The 21,970-nt window shown below is 37.9% G+C and overlaps 1 protein-coding gene across 1 annotated transcript in view; it reads left to right on the top strand.

Moving 5' to 3' along the window:
- Positions 1-280: 280 nt before the first annotated feature.
- The window catches only part of LOC149244817 (uncharacterized), a 31,440-nt gene continuing 9,750 nt past the window's right edge, over positions 281-21,970 (top strand). Inside the window, exons 1-3 of the mRNA XM_089371647.1 lie at positions 281-604; positions 749-1,265; positions 5,634-5,692. Coding sequence (XP_089227773.1) covers positions 281-604; positions 749-1,265; positions 5,634-5,692 — 900 coding nt within the window. The remainder of the gene's footprint in view (positions 605-748; positions 1,266-5,633; positions 5,693-21,970) is intronic.

The following is a 21,970-nucleotide window of genomic DNA, read 5'->3' as shown; positions in this document are numbered from 1 at the left end:
GAAAATGAGATTTATCATGCCGAGTCATGCTTAGTTCACAACAGCACTGATGTAATTGAATTATCAATCCTTAATCAATGCCTTACCGATCTTTTCAGGTTCCGTGGGCCTTGTAAAGTATTGCAAGTTGATGTCTTCATTAAGTTAACATAAAATAACAGGATCAACAGGCAATCAAATGAAAGTGGCTCAAAATATCAAATCGGTCTCTTTCAGCCCTGGGGAATGTTATTAGTGCACTGGCTTCTGAAGGGCAGCATACAGAAATCACAAGCTCACGATGCTTATGAGTGATTCACTTGATGGCGATGCCAAAACATTGATGTTTGCAAATATATCCCCAGCGGAATCCATTATGGATGAGACCCATAATTTTCTTTCATATGCTACTCGAGTTCGCTCAATTGTAAACGATGGCAAGCGCTGGACAAAGCCAATGGTTCTTACGGCATCTCTCTTCCCATTTATGTGCTTTGGCATTGGATTTATACTGAACATCATTGCCGTATTCTATGGTTCTCTGGCTGCCATTCCTTTGGGCACTATGGTGGTTGTCCTTGTAATCTGGGCATTTATATCATTCCCTCGAGCACTCCTTGGAAAGGTTGTCGGAAGAAATTGGAGCAGCTATCTTGGCAGATGGCAATCAATCAAAAACACCGTGCATACTGCACATGAATTCTCTTAATGGCACTCATGGAAATCTTATCAAGCTCATCCAAAGTTACCTCTGGGAGGAATGGCGTAGGAAACATCTACCACAGAGAGTTCTCCAGTAGCAGTCCAAAGGATATATGAAATCAAAGGACGCAGTATGACAAGCCCACTTGCAATCTGTGTTGCTGATGTGTCGGATGTTAATTGCTTTGCAGTGACCTCTCATTTACCGGATGGTCTACTTAGTAGTTTTCTTCCTGGACCTGTCACTTTAGTGCTAGACCGTGGTAAAGAAAGTATTCTTGAGAAGTCCCTCAACCCAGGAGTGAATACTATTGGAATCAGAATACCAGAATGTGACTTTATCCAGATAGTAGCTCGTAATTTTGGCAGCGCTCTTGCACTCACAAGCGCTAATCGAAGTGGACGACCAAGCACAGTTTGTATTCAAGAATTTGTGCAGCTGAGGCAACATTGTGCTTATATTTTTGATGGAGGTCAACTTCCAGTTGGACGTGCAGGCTCAAAAATTATAGATCTAACCACACCCAAAGTCTATAAGCTCCTAAGACGTGGAAGTGCTTCGAAGGAGACAAGAGAAATTCTTGATTTATTTGGTTTCAAAGAGATTAATTAAGCATGAATTTTTGCCCCCGAGTTCAACTATATCATAGCGTTTTTGGTGACAAAGGGACCAAAAACCACGGAGACATCTGTCACAGCAGAAAAACAGGGTCAATTCACCTATTTTTTATCTTCAGTCAATGCTTCAACAGGATCTGCGCTCCATATGTCAGCCATCAGAGGATTTTTAGGAATACGCTGTTTTATTTTAGAATAGATGAACGCTCCTTTCTAATTTTTGTAATTGTAGTTGAAACAGCGCAGAGGTTTTTGGGATCGATTTGTTTTCTCCTTAGCAGTATTGTATTTATTGTATTAAAAAAAAATTCATTTGGGAGGGAGACAGAGTTAGAGGGAGATTTTTCTGAGTGCTGAGAGCTGGAGGAAACTGAGCTTCATTGTGCAGTTTTGTAACAGAGATTTTTAATGAGAAAACCACAGCTCTGATTTCTGAGATTCATGTGGTATGTTAATTTAACATTAGTTTTCCCTTTGTTGCATATGTGATCTGTTATGTTTCATTTCACTTCATGATCGTTTCTAGTTGAGCAAATGAAGTGTTTAGGTAGGAATTCATAGTATTGTATGCTCCTCCTATAAATTTGCTCACGTTCAATGTTTTCTTCTGTTTAAGGAGGATTCAAAGTATTATTTGCCCTCCTTAGCTCCTCACCAGTCTTGCCATCCCATTTAAAAATCTAGATTTGATGCTAAATTCCTTGCCTACCTTGCCTCAGTCGTCAACCTGTGTTGTTCATTATATTTCTCTGTTTGAAGCTGTGATTTTGCCCATGCAGCCCAGAAAAACCCCGTCATTAAAAACCCCAAAAACTTTAAATCAATCCTCCTCATCAGTTTACTAGCCTAATATCTTTGATCCTAATTGGTCAGCTCACCCCATTGAGAAAAAACCTTGAGTCTGACCGGAGAGAGCCTTCTCCTTCCTCGTAGGGCTAGCTACGAGGTGTAATGGTTTGATGTTGCCTTGAAGGTTTACCTTCCTCAGCCTAGGGTGAAATCTCAAGTGCTAACAGATGGAATGGATGCTAAGGAATGAGAGGCAATCAAGAATCTCTCTTTCAGCTTAACAGAGGGAAGTAACAGAGCTTTACCTAGGGGCAATAAAGAATCCCTAGATAATTGGCCAACATAGGGGAATTAGGGTAAATATGAGCGAGAAGGAATTCATATTCATTACCAATTCATTCAGATGAAAACATATAGAAACAATAGAAATTAAGCATAGAGTGCTGTAAACAAATTCTAAGCTAATCTTTCTTCCTGCTATTTAGATAGTGGTTAACAATAAAACAGAGGTAAGATGCACTTATTGTTCCAGGCTGCAGCACAGGAATTCCACATTCAGTCTTCAGAAATCAACACATCAGACAGTCATACTCCAAACTCTTCAGCAGTCTTTGATTATAGAAAAATTCTCAGGTATACAGTGCGAGTCTCTAGTGAGAATTATCAATCGACCAACCCTTAAAACAGTGCAGAGGGTGGTATATATAGGGAAAACTCTTCAAAATTTCTTATTTACAGTTTTACCTAAACAGGTCTGGAGGAAAGATGATTACTTTAACCTAATCCCATCCAGAAATAAATGCATAAAATATCTTGAGCTGCGTTGAGGGCCGCCGTATGGGGACTGAGTAAATGTGTTGTCCTCGGTGGCTTGGTGTAGTTGTCTCTGCAATAACTGTGGATGGGTCTCTGCTCCATTGTAGTTTGGTGTCCTTAAATGCTTCAACTGTGATTTGAGAGGTGGGATGGGCTTTCACCACCTGATTTGACTTTGTTGGCAGCCATTAAATGTTAACCTACTTTGGGAACTGAAGGTTTCTTTTAAACAATTTAACTGGTACACTTTGCTGCTTCTCTTTCCTCTGATACTCTCTGACAAATGAATTGGATCACTTCTCTCCTTTGCTATGGGTCTAATCAAAATTAATGACCACTGTTTGGCCTCTGTTTCCTCTAAAACTGTCTTCTGCTCCTTTCTGAGTGCTTCACGAAGAAAAACGGGTCATTCGGCGCCTTTCAAGCTTGCTGGGGGCTGCGTGATGAAAATATTCGCCATTTAGGCCTATTTTATCCAGTGATGCACTAGGCGCAAATCGTGCATCAAAAACTACCTCAGAAACTGATTTTGGGCCTCCATAGTGTGATTTTCGCCCTTCACGCCAAAATTGCTGATGACATCAGCATGGCGGGAACTTGTACAGCGGATGACGTGGCAGGATGACATCGGCATGATGACATCATCACGTACGGAGATGACGTGGAAGTACAGCAGGGGACACGGTGGCAGGGCGACTTGGCGGTATAGTGGCAGGAGGCCACGCAGGCGGATGACGTGTCATGGTGACTCGGCAGGGGGGTGACGCAAGCGGGTGATGTCATTGGGCAGGAGGTGGTTTCCGATTCTGGGGCGTACCACCTTTGGATAGAGGTGGTTTGGGGGGAGGGGGCTCTGCCACAGCCCAGAAGGCGATGCGTGGAGGGAGTACGGCGGGAATACTGCCCATCTCTCGGACACTAACCTTCGGGCGGCTTGGAGATGGGAAGGCCCGCCCACCGTAGATCTGTGGGGCGGGCGATCTGACGGCTCGCGGCGAAGGTGAGGCGGCGGAGGGATAAGGGGCGGGAATATACACGGAATATTTCGATTTTAATAATGCGCGGCGATGGCTTAAAACTTAGGGAACGATAGAGTTTGAGGGTTGTATGGGTTTAATGAGCGCGGATAAATGTTTTTATGAACAAAACTTAGGGTAAGGGAGCCAAAAGTGGGTTTTTAAGGGTTTTAGGGCTAGGGGAGAGGTTGTTAGCATGACCAGGTGTCATCTAACTCCTGCTATGACACGGATGGGCTAAACGTAGCCCCTGATGGACCATTTTTTCCCTGACTTAGAAGAAATATGGCTATAGTGCCAGGGAGGGGATATTTAATATTTTTGGGATTTATATACATAGTTTTAGCAGGGGAAGGGGATACAGATTAGGGATTTAGATAATACATTCAACAGTTAGTATGGAGATGACCAGAAAGCGCTAACTTAAGGGTCCTTAGGCTAATTTTGGGGAAAAGAACTTGTAAAGAAATGAAATCCTTGAGCGAAGCAGACCTTCACCAAGGCAGCTGATATGGAGAATGATGGAACTAAGAGGAATCAAGCAGATCTTGACCTCTTTGGGGAAGTTAGTAAGTGACTTGGGAAATGAGAAGAAGGGGAAGTTAGTTATGTCTAGCTCGAGCTCCTCCAGATAAAAACCTGCCTGATAACTGTAATATGAAAAGACAAAAACACTTTGTAACAGAAAATTGATCATAAATCATCATTCTGCAACCTCACAGCTACCTACCCGGCCTACTTACCTAACATTTTTTCTTCTTTTGATTTTGGTGCACTTAGATTTGCAGACCCAGATTTACAATTTTTATTTTGAATGTTTCCTATCTAGATCTACACTTATTTCTGCCAAGGGTCCAGATTAATCAGTTAGGTCCCTTTGATTCTCTACCTATCTACAAATCTGCCGAGATTAAGCTGTTTGGATAGATACATTCTCTATATTCTAAAATAGGAAATTGAAACCTAAGCAGGCCAAGATTAAATTGTTTAGCCTTCCCTTAACTGAATGAACTCTTCAAAATGGAATGACTCATCAAAATTGGAATACAGCAGTGGCATTTGGACTAGCACACTTCATGGCATCTTGTGGAAATATGGAACACTGCAGCTTACAAAGTATGACATATTTGGCCTGTAAAAATGTCAATCATGAAAATGAACACCTGTTGCAACAGGAGGCTAACACACGTAACAAGTTGTTTACGAGAACAAAGCCCTTCATACCATAAAAATTGATCCGATTCTAAATATGAAGATGCAATACATACCTTTTGTAACAGTGGTACACCATGTAGATCAAAATATTGCTCCATTTGAAGTATCCAATTTACCGGATCCTTGCCATCAAACTTCCTCATCTTGCTTTTTCTTGATTTTAGGAGCTCTATCTTGAAATCACTGTAACTCTGTACTTTTGGATCTTTAAGTTTTGAAATTGCGATTTGTAGTAGCCCTCTGCGTCCTCTTTCCAATGCCACCAGTTTGATCCAAATTGGATTCTCCAAGGACGAGTTATGCCAAATCTCCCACAGTGACCTGATTATAGACTAGTTCAGTAGAGCGAACTTGTACGACATGCCACGTGTCCCTGTTTCAACCTTTGGCTCTGAAAAATATATACAAGAAACTGCAGTCCGTCCTCTTTTTGTACCTTCTTGCGAAATTTCAATTCGATGCTCAGAGAGAAAGTTATGACGAGTTTTCCCAGGTCACCTGTTTGGAATGTAATTGAGGAGTCTGCAAAAAGATCAACTTCCTCAAATCATATCTCCGCAAATATAGCGCGAAAAGCTCTGAAATTTGGACCCAAGATTCAATGCGATGTCTTCTCAAATGGCTTTGTTTTTTAGCTTCTGAAACATTGCAGAAAAAAGGTTATAGCAAAAATTCCATGATGACCTGTTTGGAGCAGCGAAACCCTAGAATCCAAAGCTCTGATACCAAATGTTATGAAACCAGCTCAAGAAAAATATAGAAAAGATAGATCAACGCCTTAAAATTCAGACTCTTCGAGGGGGCAACCTCCTTTACATTACATAAATGAACAATTCTTTGATGATACAAATGAAAAGGCCTCCTTTCTATATATAGGAGTCTAAGGGGTCATAACATAATTAGAGCCGACATAACAATAATAATGTAAGGGCTAGGTAAGCTTATTATTTTGGCGAGAAATTTCATCGTAGGAGGTTTTTTAATCTTGTTGATTACCTTTGTTTCTAAACATTGCTAATCGGAAGGGTTTTTGCCTAATTATGAGGGTCTATAATGAACTAGTATTCCCCATTTGAGGGTTGAATTGTAATTATCTTATGTCAAAATATTTTAATGCATGGCCTCTCATAGTTAGATAACATGGCTAAAATATTTGAGGATGGAAAAATAATTAAATCCCCTCACATGTTAATTAATTAATTTTCTAGCAAAATAAGATAAAATTCTAAGCTAGAAAATCAATTTAATTTGAGTCAAAAATTAAAATTAGAGAAATGACCAAAAAAATCATAGGTCAAAAGGAAGTTAATTTTTGGAGGTCGCCCACCAAGGGAAAATTGGAAATTTCAAGAAAAGTTGGATCCTTTGACCTTGATCGTTAAGTCAAAGTCAATTGTTTTAGGAAATTAGCTCAAAATGATTATTTTTGAGCTAATAAAAAATGGTTTTGATGAGAAATTCAAAAATTCCAAAAAAATAGTTATTTTCTCTAATAGAGATTCAAAAATTATCAAAGATCTATCTAAGGTCAATATTATTTTGATGGGGATCAAACAAACTAGCTGTTATTTTCCACTTGGAGGAATTTCACTATAAATAGAGGGCATTTTGCATGCATGGAGATGATCTGAAAATCACTCGTGAGTGATCTCAGTTAAATAATTATTGAATGAAGGTATTACAGACTCATGTGTTGGTGTGTGCCTATGTTATTTTAGGCAACGGATCGATCAGATTGCAAAATACACACACACTGGAAAATGGAAAATAGTAAGGGAAACACAATAAGCAAATACAAGAACATGGCACATTAATAAGGAGTTCACCCGATTCTCTAGGGTTACGTCTCCAGTCCAGCTTTCACTGGTGGCCTTCTTTTATTGTGTCTTTAAAGCAGAGATTTACAATGGGGAGATCAACTTGAGTCTCCTGAAACATATAATGCTTGGTAGGGTGGTTCTTGGATTCCCCAAGCCACTAGGGTGCGCAAACTCTTTCCTTACCAAGTCTCGACCTCTATGGTATTTAATGGGATGAGTCCAATATGGTGCTCAATTCTCGACGGATGTCCTCACAGGGATCGCTTGAACCTCTCAAGCCTTTTGTCTTCTCGATGTTGCCTTATGCTGTAGGTCAGCTCGACTCTCTATTTCTTTTCTGCCTCTTGCTTTATTATCTCTCTCGTCCTTTTTTTCCATTGTTCTCTTTTGTGATTCGTCCTTGTTCTGTTTTCTATATTTTCATGGCTTAAAGCCAATCTGTCTCATAATTGTTCGCTTCCTCTTCTGCCCCTTCAGATCGCCTGCAGCTATTCGCTTGGAGTTCCATGCCTCTGTGTCATTGCCACTATGTAACGTCTCGCAGGGAAGTGGCCACTTGTCCTCTCACGAACTGCTCCAGCTCTTCCTCAAATGGTTCGGTATTTCAGTTACACTGTGTAATGATTCATCTACCAACTCAGTAGTCAAATTGGACTTCACACTTTTATACACTGTAATTTAATTCGCCCGTCAAATCCAGTTTCCCATTGGGCGCAATCTCCGCCGTCAGATATGGAGCCCCTAGATCCTACGGTTTTTGCTCATATGGTGTGGTTGACTTGCTCATATGTTAGCCCACGATGAGAGGCGGTTTTCTCTCTCATCCGCTGGACACACGTCATGCTATGTATGGAATCGCTCGTTTTCTACCAAATCCGCTTACCACTCAATATGCCTCTGATATTATATCAGTTTTGTAGCGTGGGGCTTGCCTTTTGATATAACACTTTTCCCATGGTTTTTAGCTTTTCCTTATGACCAAGTGCTTGGGGCCTTTCCATTTCGAGGGGTTTTTCCCAGCGATGCATCATTAGCGCTATGGCCTTTGTTTTCTTATCCAGACTTCCTAACTACTAGTTTGCATCCTGCGCGGTCTCCATGGGCCTTGCTTAACGCAATTTGACCGAGGTCCTCATCTTTCCTTGCTGGCTACAAACTGCCACTGTCCAGAGGTCCTAATAGCTCTTCGTTCACAAGTTTTTGAAGTCTATCCTAATTTAATACAGTCATAGAAGTCGAATAATTTTCATGGATCCAATTCAGACCACAACCTTTCCACTGAAAAAAGCTTTTGGACAACCAAAATTTGGTTTTCAAGCATCAACTAAGTGAGGGTACAATTGTCTCACTTGTCCAATCTCTATCCACTTTTCACTGCTCGGCTCTGAACCCTTGAGCCAAGTCTGAGGTACTCAACATCTCCCCTACGCGTCATCCTCACCTTCCTGTCCAAAACTGTGTTTTCCTGCAATTCATTAAGATATTCAGGTAATAGGTCATAAATAGAAGGCAATTGACTATGCTCTTCGAGATCTTCAATTAGTGAAGGTTCAAACAATCTCAAGCAATCTATATTTACAACTGAGTAGATGTGCATGTAAGCTGGTAGATCGAGGTGAAAATAATTCTCACCAATCTTCTCAAGGATCTTGAAGGGTCCATGCCTGATAGGCTTTAGCTTCTTACCTTCACCTTGCATCCTGTCCTTGCTGATATACAGCTAGACTTGGTCACCAACTTGGAAACTATGCTCCATCTGATGCTTGTCATGCCTTGCCTTGTATTTAGCTTGGCTCTTTTCCAGTTGTTCCTGTACTGCCTAGTGGATCTCTTAGATCTGTTCGATGAACCTAGTTTCCCTGTCCACATCACTGTGTCCCTCAACTGTGGTGTCTTTACCAAAGAAAAAATCCAAAGGAGACCTTGATGTGAAACCAAAACAGGTCTCAAAAGGAGATCTTTGTGTAGAAGAATGTTTTTCTCTCTTGTAAGCATGATGCACATAACATAAATTTTCATCCCAAAGCTTAGGATGCTTGTTGCAATATCCCCTGAGTAATTGGACCACTATCTTGTTAACTACTTTTGTCTGGACATCAATTTGTGGATGAAAAGTTATGCTTTTCTTCAGTTTGTTGTCCATCATTTCCCAGAGACTTGACCAAAACTTCCCCATAAATCAGGTGTCTTAATCAGATACAATGTAAGTGGGTAATCCAAAATGAACCCATACATGTTCAAAAAATAGTTTTGCAGTTTTTTCAGTTGTAATCTGTTTATTACAAAGTATCAAAATACACATTCTGTTGAACCTATCCACAACAACATATAGATAATCATGACCTTCCCTAGATTTAGGCAATCCTCCAACAAAATCCATGGAAACACTTTCCCAAGGGTGAGAAGGAACTGGTAATGGAGTGTACAAGCCTAGTTTTCTATTGTTGGGCTTGCTTTTAGCACACATAGTACACCCTCTTACATATCTAGAAACTGACTCTTTCATTTTTGGCCAATAACAAAATCTTTGCACCTGTGCAACTGTTTTACTTACCCCAAATTGACCTAATATTAGAGAAGTGTGTGCTTCTCGAATTATCTTTACTCTTTCAGTTTGTGGAATGCATAACTTCCCACAATGATACAAGAGTCGGCCCTTTACATGATAATCTAATTCTTCTACTCGTTTACCTTGACTTAAAGTTGCATATACATCTTTAAAGTCTATATCTTAAGCATATTGTTCAATGTAACTCTCATGTAACATAGACTTATGCTTAAGTATAGTAGATGCATTTATAATGGGTCTAGATAACATATCTGCAACTTTATTATGTATGCCCTTTTTATATCTGATGACTAAATGAAAATGTTGTAGAAAACACATCCATCTATAGTGTCTTAATTGCTGCAACTTATTTTGGGAGTGTAGATATTGAAGTGGTTGATAATCAGTATTTATCACAGTCTCTTTGCCCATTAAGTAATGTTTTCACTTTTTCACACTCTGTACTAATGCATACAATTCTTTATCATATGTAGGATAGTTAACTACTGCAGAATTAAATGTCTTAGAATGATAACATATGGGTTTACCGTGCTATGTCAACACTGCTCCCATGGCATAGTCACTGGCATCCATTTGGATCTCAAATGGTCTTTGAAGATCAGGCAGTGCTGGTACAGGTGTTATACTAATCTTTTCTTTCAAGGTGTCGAAGGCTTCATGTTGTTTTGCTCCCCACTGAAACACCTTGGTCAATCCTATTAAAGCATTTAAGGGAGCTGCAATTGAGGAAAGGTTAGAAATGAACTTTCTCCAATATTTGTTGCTCCTAAGAAGCTTGTAACTTCTGTACTAGATTTGGGTTTAGGCCAGTTCATAATGATTGCGACTTTAGAGGGATCTATCTTCAATTCACCACTCCCTACTATATGACCCAAATAATTCAGAGATGTTTTGCCAAATTCACATTTTGAGAGTTTAACATAAAGTTTTTCTCTTTTCAAAACATCTAGTGTCTACTTAACATGCTTTAAGTGTTCTTCCACATTTTGCTAAATATCATAATGTCATCCAGATACATAATAACAAAATCATCAAGAAAAGGTCTGAGTACATCATTCATTAATCTCATGAAAGTAGCAGGAGCATTAGTTAAGCCAAAAGGCATAATCCCTGCTTTGTTTTGAAAGCAGTCTTCCATGCATCTTGTTCTTCAACTCTGACCTAATGGTATCCACTATGCAAGTCTAGCTTGGAAAAATAAACAGCTTCTTTCAATTGATCTAACAGATCATCTATGCGAGGAAGGGGATAATGATTTTTTATTATTATCTTATTCAGTGCTCGGTAATCAATGCACATTCTCCACGAGCCATCTTTCTTTCTCACCAAAACGATTGGTGACCCACATGTTGATGTGCCAGGTCTGATGAACCCCTTCTCGAGCAACTCTTGCACCTGCTTCTTGATTTCAGCATTCTCTAAAGTGGATAACCTATACATTCCAATGTTAGGCGATGGAGCATATTGCTGCAAAATAATATCATGCACTATTTCCTTTTTGGGTGGCAGACCTTTAGGTTCCTGAAACAAGATATCATACTCTCAAACAACCTTTTCTAAATCAACTTGATGTTTAGCATTACATCCCTCAAATACATTGGTTTTATTAGATTTCTTTTCCTTTACAACCATCAGTAAGAATTGTTTGCATGAATTTATCATTCTTTTCATCTGCCCTGAGTTTATTAGAGTATAATTATTCTTGAGCTTATGAGCTCTTACAAAGTATTCAATTCCCTATTTAAGAAGTAGATACTTGTTCTCATCTCTATAGAAAATAGCTTTTCTTTCATACAACTAAGGACTTCCTAAAACAATTCCACATATATCCAAAGGAATTATGTCTAACTCAACCTCATCTACAAACGTTGACCCAAAAGAAAACTTGAGTTTGCATTGTCTAGTCACTTGTAGTTGTGCTTTATCATTCAACCATCCTAAGGGGTATGGTTTCTTGTGAGGTGTAGTCACTAATCCCAATTTCTTTACAATTCCTTTAGAAATTAAATTTACTTGTGAGCCACTATCAAACAAAGTATCAATCTTTTGATGTTTTGAAATAACTCGAATATGGAAAAGCTCATGTCTTTTTCTCTCATTTTCTTCATCAATAGTAGATTGTGCAGAATTACTAGTAGATGCTTCAAAATTCTTACCTCTTATACCTGTGGCTGCAATAGTTGTTTCATCGCCTAAGTCTAACCCCAAATCTTTCTGAATAGCTGCAGAAGTCTTCTTCTTCTTTCCCTCGAACTTCTTAGGTCTCAACTCCGGATGTAAAATCCAATAGTGCTCATTGTCATGCCCATCCTTTTTACAGTGAGTGCATGAAGCCTTGCTTTTCTGTGCAGTGTTAGCCTTCCTTGCTTTCCATTTCTGCTTTCTTTTCTCCTTATTCTTACTTGTAGTGGGTTGGAATGATCCCCCAACTTCTGGACTTCCATTCTTTCCTCTAGCTTCTAGATGAGTAGCTTCTACAGATACATCATCTATACTAGTGGGATTAAACATGAGGATAGTGTGCCTCATGTAGCTGTGTAGAACACCAATGTACTTCAACAGAGTCTGAGGTGAGTCTAATGAGATTCCTAGAATCAATTCTCTCTTTCTAAATTCTTGAGTGTATCCCTGTACACTTTCCCTTTCAACTGTCGAAGAGTTTGCCAACTCATCATGGCTTGTTGCGTTTAGGCCAATGGATAGAACTGCTTTTTGATTGCACAAACAAATTCACTCCAAACAAATATAGTCTTACCATGTCTTTTCATATCAACTTGGGTCCTGCCTTCGTACCAAACTAAGGTAGTGCCTCCAAGGCATAGGCTTGCCAGCTAAATCTTGCTCTTGTCTGAATCGATATTCTGCACTCTACAATAAACACTAATTTGTCTAATCCAATTGTCCAGCTTTTCTACATTCAACTCTCCATCATATATAGGTAAATCATGTTAGAAAATTATATATTACAGAGCAATGGAACACATAACATATTGCAGAAATATAATCACAGAAAACACATAAAACAAGAGATACACATATATACGTGGTTCACCCAGTTTGGGCTACATCCACCTCAAACAGCCAGTCCTTCCTTTCTATTATCCAGCAAAATGAAGAGACACAACCTACAGCAGATCCGCTGTAATATCCTCTATTTTCTCTCACAGTCTCGCCTCTCTGTTTCTCACTCGGAGAATACACATCTATTACACAACCTCAAATACAATGCCCTCATATAAAGAGAGGGGTTTCCTTCTAGGGAAAAAAACCATAAACTAAACATAATTTCTACCGTCAAATCATTTGCCTAATGAACGGCCTAGATTGACTAGAAATTACTATACTTTTACAAGGAAATTTTACATCTTCTTTTAGCTATGGGGGCGCTGTCCCCGAGCCTCGCCGGGGGACTGCTGGCCCCCGGACCGCCCAGCCAAGGGGGATTGGCCCCCCCGCACCCCCCCGCGTGGAGCGGTGTATAGAATTCTTGGGGTATGCATCCAGCCAAAAACAAAGACCTCTGAACAATCATTCTCCACATCCAACAAATCAAATTTAACATCCAGTTTAATTAAAGATGCCTTCTTTTTATGTTTAGGGCTATTAGGAGGTGGGAGAAAGATTTCTTATTTACCCTTGCCTTTTGAGTGGTCATGGAAGTGAGACTCATCTTCTCCTTTATCTAGTTTGGAGCCTGATGAAACTCCATCTTTGTGTTTTCTAAAATCCCTATATATTTCCTCTACCATGGACTTTATGGCTAGGAAACTATCTAGGAATTGAGGGTCTGGCCCCATAGAACCTTCCTCTAGCATTGTATTTCGAGGATAGACTCTCCCAATTTCAGGATTAGTTTTGACCAACTCTCCTTGTCCTAATTTGAGCTTTGATCTAGTTATCATTCAAAAGCTAAACCCAATACAAGCTTGTCTAACCTTAACAGCCTTGAGCTCTGATACCACTTGATCTGAAAATCACTCATGAGTGATATCAGTTAAATAATTAATGAATGAAGGTATTACAGACTCATGTGCTAGTGTGTGTCTATGTTATTTTAGGCAACGGATCGATCAGATTGAAAAATACATAGACACTGGAAAATGGAAAACAGTAAGGGAAACATAGTAAGCAAATACAAGAAAACAACACATTAATAAGTAGTTCACCCTATTCCCCAGGGCTACGTCTCTAGTCCATCTTTCAGTGGTGGCCTTCTTTTATTGTGTTTTTAAAGCAGAGATTTACAATGAGGAGCTCAACTTGAGTCTCCTAAAACAAATAATGCTTGGTAGGGTGGTTCATGGATTCCCCAAGCCACTAGGGTGCACAGACTCTTTCCTTACCAAGTCTCAACCTCTCTGGTCTTCAATGGGATGAGTCCAATATGGTGCTCAATTCCCGACAGATTTCCTCACAGGGATCACTTGAACCTCTCAAGCCTTCTGTCTGCTCGATGTTGCCTTACGCTGCAGGTCAGCTCGCTCTCTGTTTCTTTTCTGCCTCTTGCTTTACTGTCTCTCTCGTCATTATTTTCCATTGTTCTCTTTTCTGATTCTTCCTTGTTCTATTTTCTATCTGTTCATGGCTTAAATCCAATCTGTCTCATGACTGTTTTCTTTCTCTTCCACCCCTTCGGATCGCCTTCTGCTATTCACTTGGAGTTCCCTGCCTCTGCGTCATCACCACTGTGTAACGTCTCGTAGGGATGTGGCCACTTTTCCTCTCACAAACTGTGCCAACTCTTCCTCAAACAATTTGATATTTCGATTATGTTCTATAATGATTCATCCACCAACTCAACGATCAAATTGGACTTCAGACTTTTATACTTAGCGACTTAATTTCCTTGTCAAATCTGGTTTCCCATCAGGCGCAATATCCGGCGTCAGATATGGAGCCCCTAGATCCTACGGTGTTCATTCATATCGCGCAGTTGACTTCCTTGGATGTTAGCCCACGATGAGAGGTGGTTTTCTCTCTCATCTTCCAGACACGCATCATGTAATGTATGGAATCACTCATTTTCTGCCAAATCCCCTTACCGCTCAATATGCCTCTGATATACCACCGGTTTTGGAGTGTGGGGCCCACCTTTTTCTTTAGCTCTTTTCCCATGGTTTTCAGCATTTCCTTGTGACCAAGCGCTCGGGGCCTTTTCATTTCGAGGAGTTTTTCCCAACGATGCGCGCGCATCAGAAACGGCCTCCGTTTTCTAATCCAGACTTCCTAACTGCTAGTTTGTGTCCTCCACGGTCTCCATGCACCACGGTTAGTGCGCTTTGACCGAGGTCCTCGTCATTCCTTGCTGGCTACAAACTGCTACTATCCAGAGGTCTTCCTAATAGCTCTTCGTTTACAAGTTTTTGAATTCTGTCTTGATTTAATACAATCATAGAACTCTAATAATTTTCATGGATCCAATTTGGATCAGAAGCATCTTGATCTTGAGCTATGGTGTGATGTAACTTTGTAAATGCTCGTGTAAATCCACTATCCTACTCGGAATGTTTTGATCATCATAATAAAATACGTTGGGGTGGAGTTCATGGTGTATTTGTCTCACTGATTTGTGGTATGTGTTGGGTATGTGCATTCCTATATTGTTCTTCAAATATTAATTAAATCATTATTTCATTATAGATGATATGAACATTCTATTGGTAAGTTTTTGGCTTATCTTGGGTGATCTGATTAATTGTATGTTCTAATGATTTCTTCTTCTGAAAATATATAGAGTTTGTAGGTTCCCGAGCCCTTGGGCTCCATCTTCACAAATTGTGGGCACGAGATGACCATGTTTGGATTCTCAATATTTTATGTGATTTTATAACTGTGCTAAGGTTATGGTTTAACATTTATATTTTAAAATATATCTAGCCATTGTCAAGGTTCATAAAAACTCTATCTTTTCTAAATCCTCGTCAACGTTGTACACTTGTATATTTTGTATAATATTATTTTTGTAAATAAAAATATTTTCTAACCTTTGTTTTGTGATAATTTATTTTCAATTTTTTATATATTGGGTTTTTGGGTAATTTTAAATTCATTTGTGCATGTGAGATGCAAGGAAATATGTTGGATTAGAGCTAGCATTTTAGGCCCTTGAGTGTAAGATATAGCCTCTAACCTTTTTGCATGGCCAACAACTAAAGAATTTTGTATTGAAGTTGAATATCTCAAGAAAATTCAAAAATTTTGATGAAGGTTTGAATTTTTTTTAGGGCCTATAGGCCCAAGGTCTTCTATTTCCCTAGTTGTCCAACCCTTTCAGGCCAAGCCTCACCCTTCCTTGGCCTAGCTTGGACCCTTCTAGCCTTAGCGTCAACCTTTAGGGCCTTGTCAAGGTTTTTCGTATCCTTCTTAAGGCCTATGGCACCCTTAAGGGAAATTGTCTAGCCTTTTGAGGGACACAACTTGCCTTCAACCCCCTTGTTGTGGTCATTTGAGACCTTTTAAGGTTTATTCGTAAGGCTGGAAGGGCTCAACCTCCTTTGAAACCCTCTTGGCCTCCCTTCTTAGCCTAGCGGAAACCCTCCTAGGCTTGTTGTGAGGAATTTGTAGCCTCATAACCCTAACTGCAAGCCTAACTAGGCCTTGCAACCTTCCTCCTTTTCAATGCTACACCTCTATGACATAACATTTCCCTTCTTTGACCCTCATTTTTCCTTTGTCCATCTTTGATTGAGTATTTGAGTAATTCAATGTTACAGAGGCAAGAACAGTTTCAGAATGAGCATGGGGTTCTTTTGCTTTCACTGAACTCATTTCAGAATGTAAATAGGTGGAAAGGAATCGAGTTATGTGTAAAATAGGTTTTTGACTTTATGAATTATTTCGTAAAGTTGCCTACAATTGTGCGCATTAATTCTCGGTGACTGACAAATGAGGAAAAGATCATAGGGTAAGGGATAGTGGTGGGAGCGAGTAAATATGAATGGGAGTGAGAGCGTAATGAAATGAATGTTTGAATGAAATGGGAATGTATGCATTAAATGGTAAATAGTCACTAGATATAATGAGGATCATCGAAAAATTAATTGGCCGAGATCGCATTTATGGTGGAATGATAGTTTGGTGGAAGCATTTATTTGGTGGTAGAAATAGTTGATGGCAGAAATCAAGAATGGTTTTAAGCCTGGGGGGATGGTTAGGGGTAAGTAGGAAAAGATGAGGGGGTTGTGCAACATATAGTAGCGCGCCACCTAGCGAAGGTTGTTTTGGTGAAACAACTTGTTGTGCCCCCCGTTAAAATTCAAACAAGAAGGGGGCTATGTAATCAAATCAAAACTATTGATTACTAAAGAACCAATCGCTGCCAATGGAAATTGTATGATAGTTAGTGGGCGGAAATTTGACATTTTATTAAAAAAAAACATCTTAAAGGTAAATATGTGACATTAGAAAATTGTGCATAGCTTTATTACAAAGTGCATATAAAATAAAATAATAAATGGCATTTTATAAATCCGATTTCACAATTTTATTAGAACAAGAAAATGATACAACATTATTAGCTTTCCTAAATTTAATTAGTTGTCGAGTATTTAAATCAATTCCTTATGATTTAAATAAGTTTTATTCAATTTAAAAAAAAAAAAAACTCAAATATGATTGAAATAAGTTTTATTCAAATTTAAAAGTTGTGGAGATGTAAAAATTACAAATGAATTTTATTCAATTTTATTTTGTTTTAGGTTATCTACAAGATTTTAGTCATAACACACACACACACACATATTGTACTTTTTACAATCCAATATGAAGCTTGGAAAAGGAGAATAATAAGAATGTAGTTAATTAAAAATAATTTACAATTTCAAGAAGGAAACATTTCAATTAAGTGAACATTTTATTTGAGATGAAAATTCAAGTGTTTTATTTATGGTTGAATTACTATAACATCGAAATCAATCCAAATCATCAATATTTTCTTTTGTGCTTACACTAAAATCAATGCACAATATTAATCTAATTACCTTGAAATTCATGTATGCCACGCATCTAGTTAAATCAAATCATAATTCAACAACTTTATTGAAATCAATTCATTTAATGCAAATAATAAAATGGGATGAGAAATCAACATCTACACTGAAATCAATGCATCTAATGCAAACAATCAAATAGGATTAGAAATAAACATCTACACTAAAATCAATTCATCTAATGGAAGCAATCAAATAGGATAAGAAATCAACATCTACACTAAAATTAATGCATCTAGTGATAGCAATGAAATAGGATTTGGAATCAACATCAACATTTAAATCAATGCATCTAATGCGAGCAATTAAATAGGTTTATAAATTAACATCTAAGTTAATGAAATCAATGCATCTAATGCAAGCAATTAAATACACTTAGGAATAAACATCTACACATAAATTAATGCATCTAATGCAAGAAATAAAATAGGATTAGAAATCAGTGTCTACATTGAAATAAATGCATCTAGTGAAAACAATTCTATTTCATTTCTCTCCGCCCTCCATATCTCCTTCTTTATCTCTCTATAGCACCCCCCAAACACACATCCTCTCTCGCTTCATATATATATATATATCCCTCCCTCCCTCTCTCTACCTCTCTCTTCTTCCTTCTCTTCCTCTTCCATCTATATCTCTATATCTCCTTATGTCTCTCCTTTATCTCTCTATATCACCCCGCAAACATACACATTGTTTCTCCATATCTATATATATCTCCCTCCCTCTCTCTCTATCTATCTCTCCCTTTCCCCCTTCTCTCCCTCTATCTCCTCTTCTATCACTCTTCATCCTACTCTCCTCTCTCCCTCTCTCTCCATCTCCCTTGTCACTCTTTCTCTCTCTCCAGTCTTATCTCTCTATCTATTTCTTCTTACTTCCCTCTCTCTCTCCTTCCACCTCCATCTCTCTCTCTCTCTCTCTCTCTCCCCCTCTCAAATCCTATCTTTCTTCCTCCATCTCTCTCCCTTTATCTCCCACCTCTCTATGTCTCCCCCCTTCTCTCTCTCTCTCTCTCTCTCTCTCTCTCTCTCTCTCTCTCTCTCTCTCAGGCAACTTTGTCACTATATCAGACCTCCCTCTCTCATTCTCTCTCCCCCTTCTCTCCATATCTCCTTCTTTGTCTTTCTATCTCACCCCCAAACATACACACACTCTCTCCATCTCTTCCTTTTCATTCCTCCCTCTCTCTCCACCTTTCTCTCTCTCTATGTCTTTCATCATCCCTCCCTATAATTTCCTCCAACTTCATCTCTCTCCCCTTCTCTTTCTCCTCCACACTCTCCTCCTCACCCTCTCGTCATCTTTGTGTCCCCCTGCTTCTCTCTTAACCTTCTCTCCCTCGATCTCTCCTCTCCTTCTCTCTTTCTTCACTCATTTTCTCTCTCCCTCAATTTTTCTCCATCTCTCTATTGTGACTCCCTATTTGTATCCACCTCTATCACTATAGGTCTTTATTCTTCCCTCCCATATATATTTGGAGCTAATATACATCCTAATATATTAATATATATTATAATATAACAAATTTTATATTGTATTAAAGTTAATATTATAGTAATCCAAAATTAATAAATTTAATAATATTAATATTAATATCATAGTTCTTAATTTAATATTAATAGTAATAATATTTTTTTAATATTAATATTATATTTTACAAGGTTTCTACATGACATGATAACAAAAATTATAATATAATATGGAATTTTAATGTGGTAAAAAAAATTATGGAAGGTAAATTTATTATCCATTCTAATTCAAGGTATATGATAAGGTATATTTTGAGCACTAACACCATACTAGGTTGTAGAATATGCAATAACACAAAAAATAAAAATCTAATGTTGTTCATGACCTAGACCTACTTGAATTTTTCATTTTTAGTAAAACAATATCATATCAACTTGGTTAAATTATTAATAGATTAAATTTTAGATCTTATTGATTCTAAAATCTAAATTATGGGATTCACATAAGGATTTGAATTTTCTTTTACAAGGCCTCAATCGAGCCCCTCGTTAACCATGTAAATGGCTCAATCAAGGGTTTAGGAAACCCTCGATCGATCTATTTTAATTTAAAATTCAAGCACTCAATCGAGCATTTTAAGTGCTCGATCAAGCTTCTGAGGTCCTAAAAACCACAATTTTAGCACCCCTTCTACAAATTTTTCTGCAACACCATTTTGTACCTTAGCAAACTTAGGGAAAAATTTGTCCTTAGGTGGCAGAGTTGATCATGTTGGATTCATGAAGAAATCCTCTATCCAATGGCATATGAGTTTGATATTTTTCATCTAATTTTTTTTAAACATAATGCTCGAATTTTTTTTGGACAGTCTTAAAGAAGGAGAATAAAAAATCAATAACATAAAATATACACAACGAAAATTTTTCAAAAAATACCACTATATTCATTTACGAGTCCTCTTCAAAAGTGTACTCTTGGTTTTTCAATTTATTTAAATAGTTGAAAAAAATGTTACGTGAGCATGTGTATGCAAAATTTAATTGAAATATTACTGTGCGAACTTCGAAAAAAAGTAAAATAATATATAATTTTGAACAAAAAAATAAATTTTTCATAGGAAAAACTTATTTCTCTCTTAGTAGATCATCCTCTCATATATATATATATATATATATATATATATATATATATAGAGAGAGAGAGAGAGAGAGAGAGAGAGAGAGAGAGAGAGAGAGAGAGAGATACACATTTTAGACTATTTATATTATGTGAACACACACATACCTCTTAAGATGTGTGAAAATTTGCAAGGACAAGTACTACATTTAATGGAAAATTGAGAGATTATACAACACTAAATTTTTTTGCAAAAAATATTACTAGGACAATAACATAATTCTCCACATATTGGCTTTTTACTCTGAATCAAAATTCACAATGGTTATGTGAATTTTGAGGGCTTCATTTCGATAAAAGAGGAAAATTTTAAAATTTCAACGCCACACTTGACCCAAAAGTGTAACCCATCTTCATGCATTCACCCCTCATTAAGTGGAAGAACTTACCCACAGAATATTCCACATGGGAGAATGAATATTTAATTTAGAAGCATCCAAAACTACTCAAGCATTGAGGACAACACTTTTTTGAAGGAGAGGGGCACGCTGGATCCCTATAACACTAGTGTATCCCCCATATTGTTATTTTTGTATCCCATGTAGCCCCCATATTGTCATTTTTTTGCCCCATAAAATCCCACTATCATTATTATTGCACCCTTATTTATTATTGTTATATAGGCCCCAATTATATTGTGACCCTTTAGACTTGTATGTATACAAAGGAAGTCTTGTCATTTGTATTATTCAATAATTGTCATTTATCTAATGTAAAGGAGGTTGCTGACATGAAGAGACTTATTTTCAAGTTGTTTAACAAGGAGCCATCTCCTTCAACAGTACAGAAAGACCCTCTTGAACCTATTAGAGTTGAGTTTGAAAAAGACAAATAATATTGGCTTGAGAAGGTAAATGAGCATTTGGAGAAGCTCCCGAGGAAGGAAAATAGAGCCACAAACCTTCAAAGACACATGGAAAGGCACTACTTCATCAGGAACCAAATTTGCAGAATTAGGGTTAGGGATATGAAAAAGAAGCTAAAGAAAACCCTAAATAAGCTAAAGAAGAGAGACAACCTTGATTTTCATGTTCATGCATCATTGGTTGTCTAATCCATCACTTAGAGAGAAAAAGAACAAGTTTCAAATAATTTTGGAAAATTTTGGTGATTTTTGAAGTTTTTAGCAGTTTTGGCAATTCATGATGCACAGAAGCACAACGAGCTCACGCTGCACTTCTTCTAAGGGCCTACAAATGACAAGTGGCTTGCATATATGGATATATTGTAACCTATAATTTGCATATATACACTTGGTTTTCCATGTCAAATCATAAGTTTGGAGAAAAATTCAATAAATAGGCCAATTTTCATGTTTCTACCTCCTTTTCAGACCCCTCGCTGCTTCTGGAGTAGCCTTGGAAAAATTTATTTATAGGTGACTTGGAGAAGGATTTTGCAGGTTTAAGGCTTCAAAGGGTTAGCAGACATCCTAAGCTATCTTCATCAACCTTCAAGTTAGGAAAAATATCAAGGAAACCCCCTCCAAAAGACCCCATTAGCAGCACGTTGCGCTTTTGTCCCTCATTTTGCGCTTCTGAGAAATTTCACTGCGCTTTTTCCAGGAGGTCAAATTTTCGAGTTTTATCAATCTAGGTCAACTCTACATGATATATTTTGTCTTCTTGGGTTTTCATAGGATGTAATTAATTATAATTGAGCTTGTAAATGCCAAATTGATGTAGATTCATGCTCATTAATGCTTGTAAAGTTAAAGTGAATCAACTAAGTCTAACCAGGGAATTAGTTTCTAACATCCCTAGTTTTAGGTTTGGTTAGAGAGAATTATGTAATCAGTTCCTAGGTTGA

This window comes from Pinus tabuliformis, chromosome 8, assembly GCF_031772625.1.
Source record: "Pinus tabuliformis cultivar Carrire ecotype Pingquan chromosome 8, CPIR1, whole genome shotgun sequence".
Lineage (NCBI taxonomy): Eukaryota > Viridiplantae > Streptophyta > Pinopsida > Pinales > Pinaceae > Pinus > Pinus tabuliformis.
The sequence above is the reverse complement of the archived record's forward strand: the minus strand, read 5'-3'. Positions and strand labels throughout refer to the sequence as shown.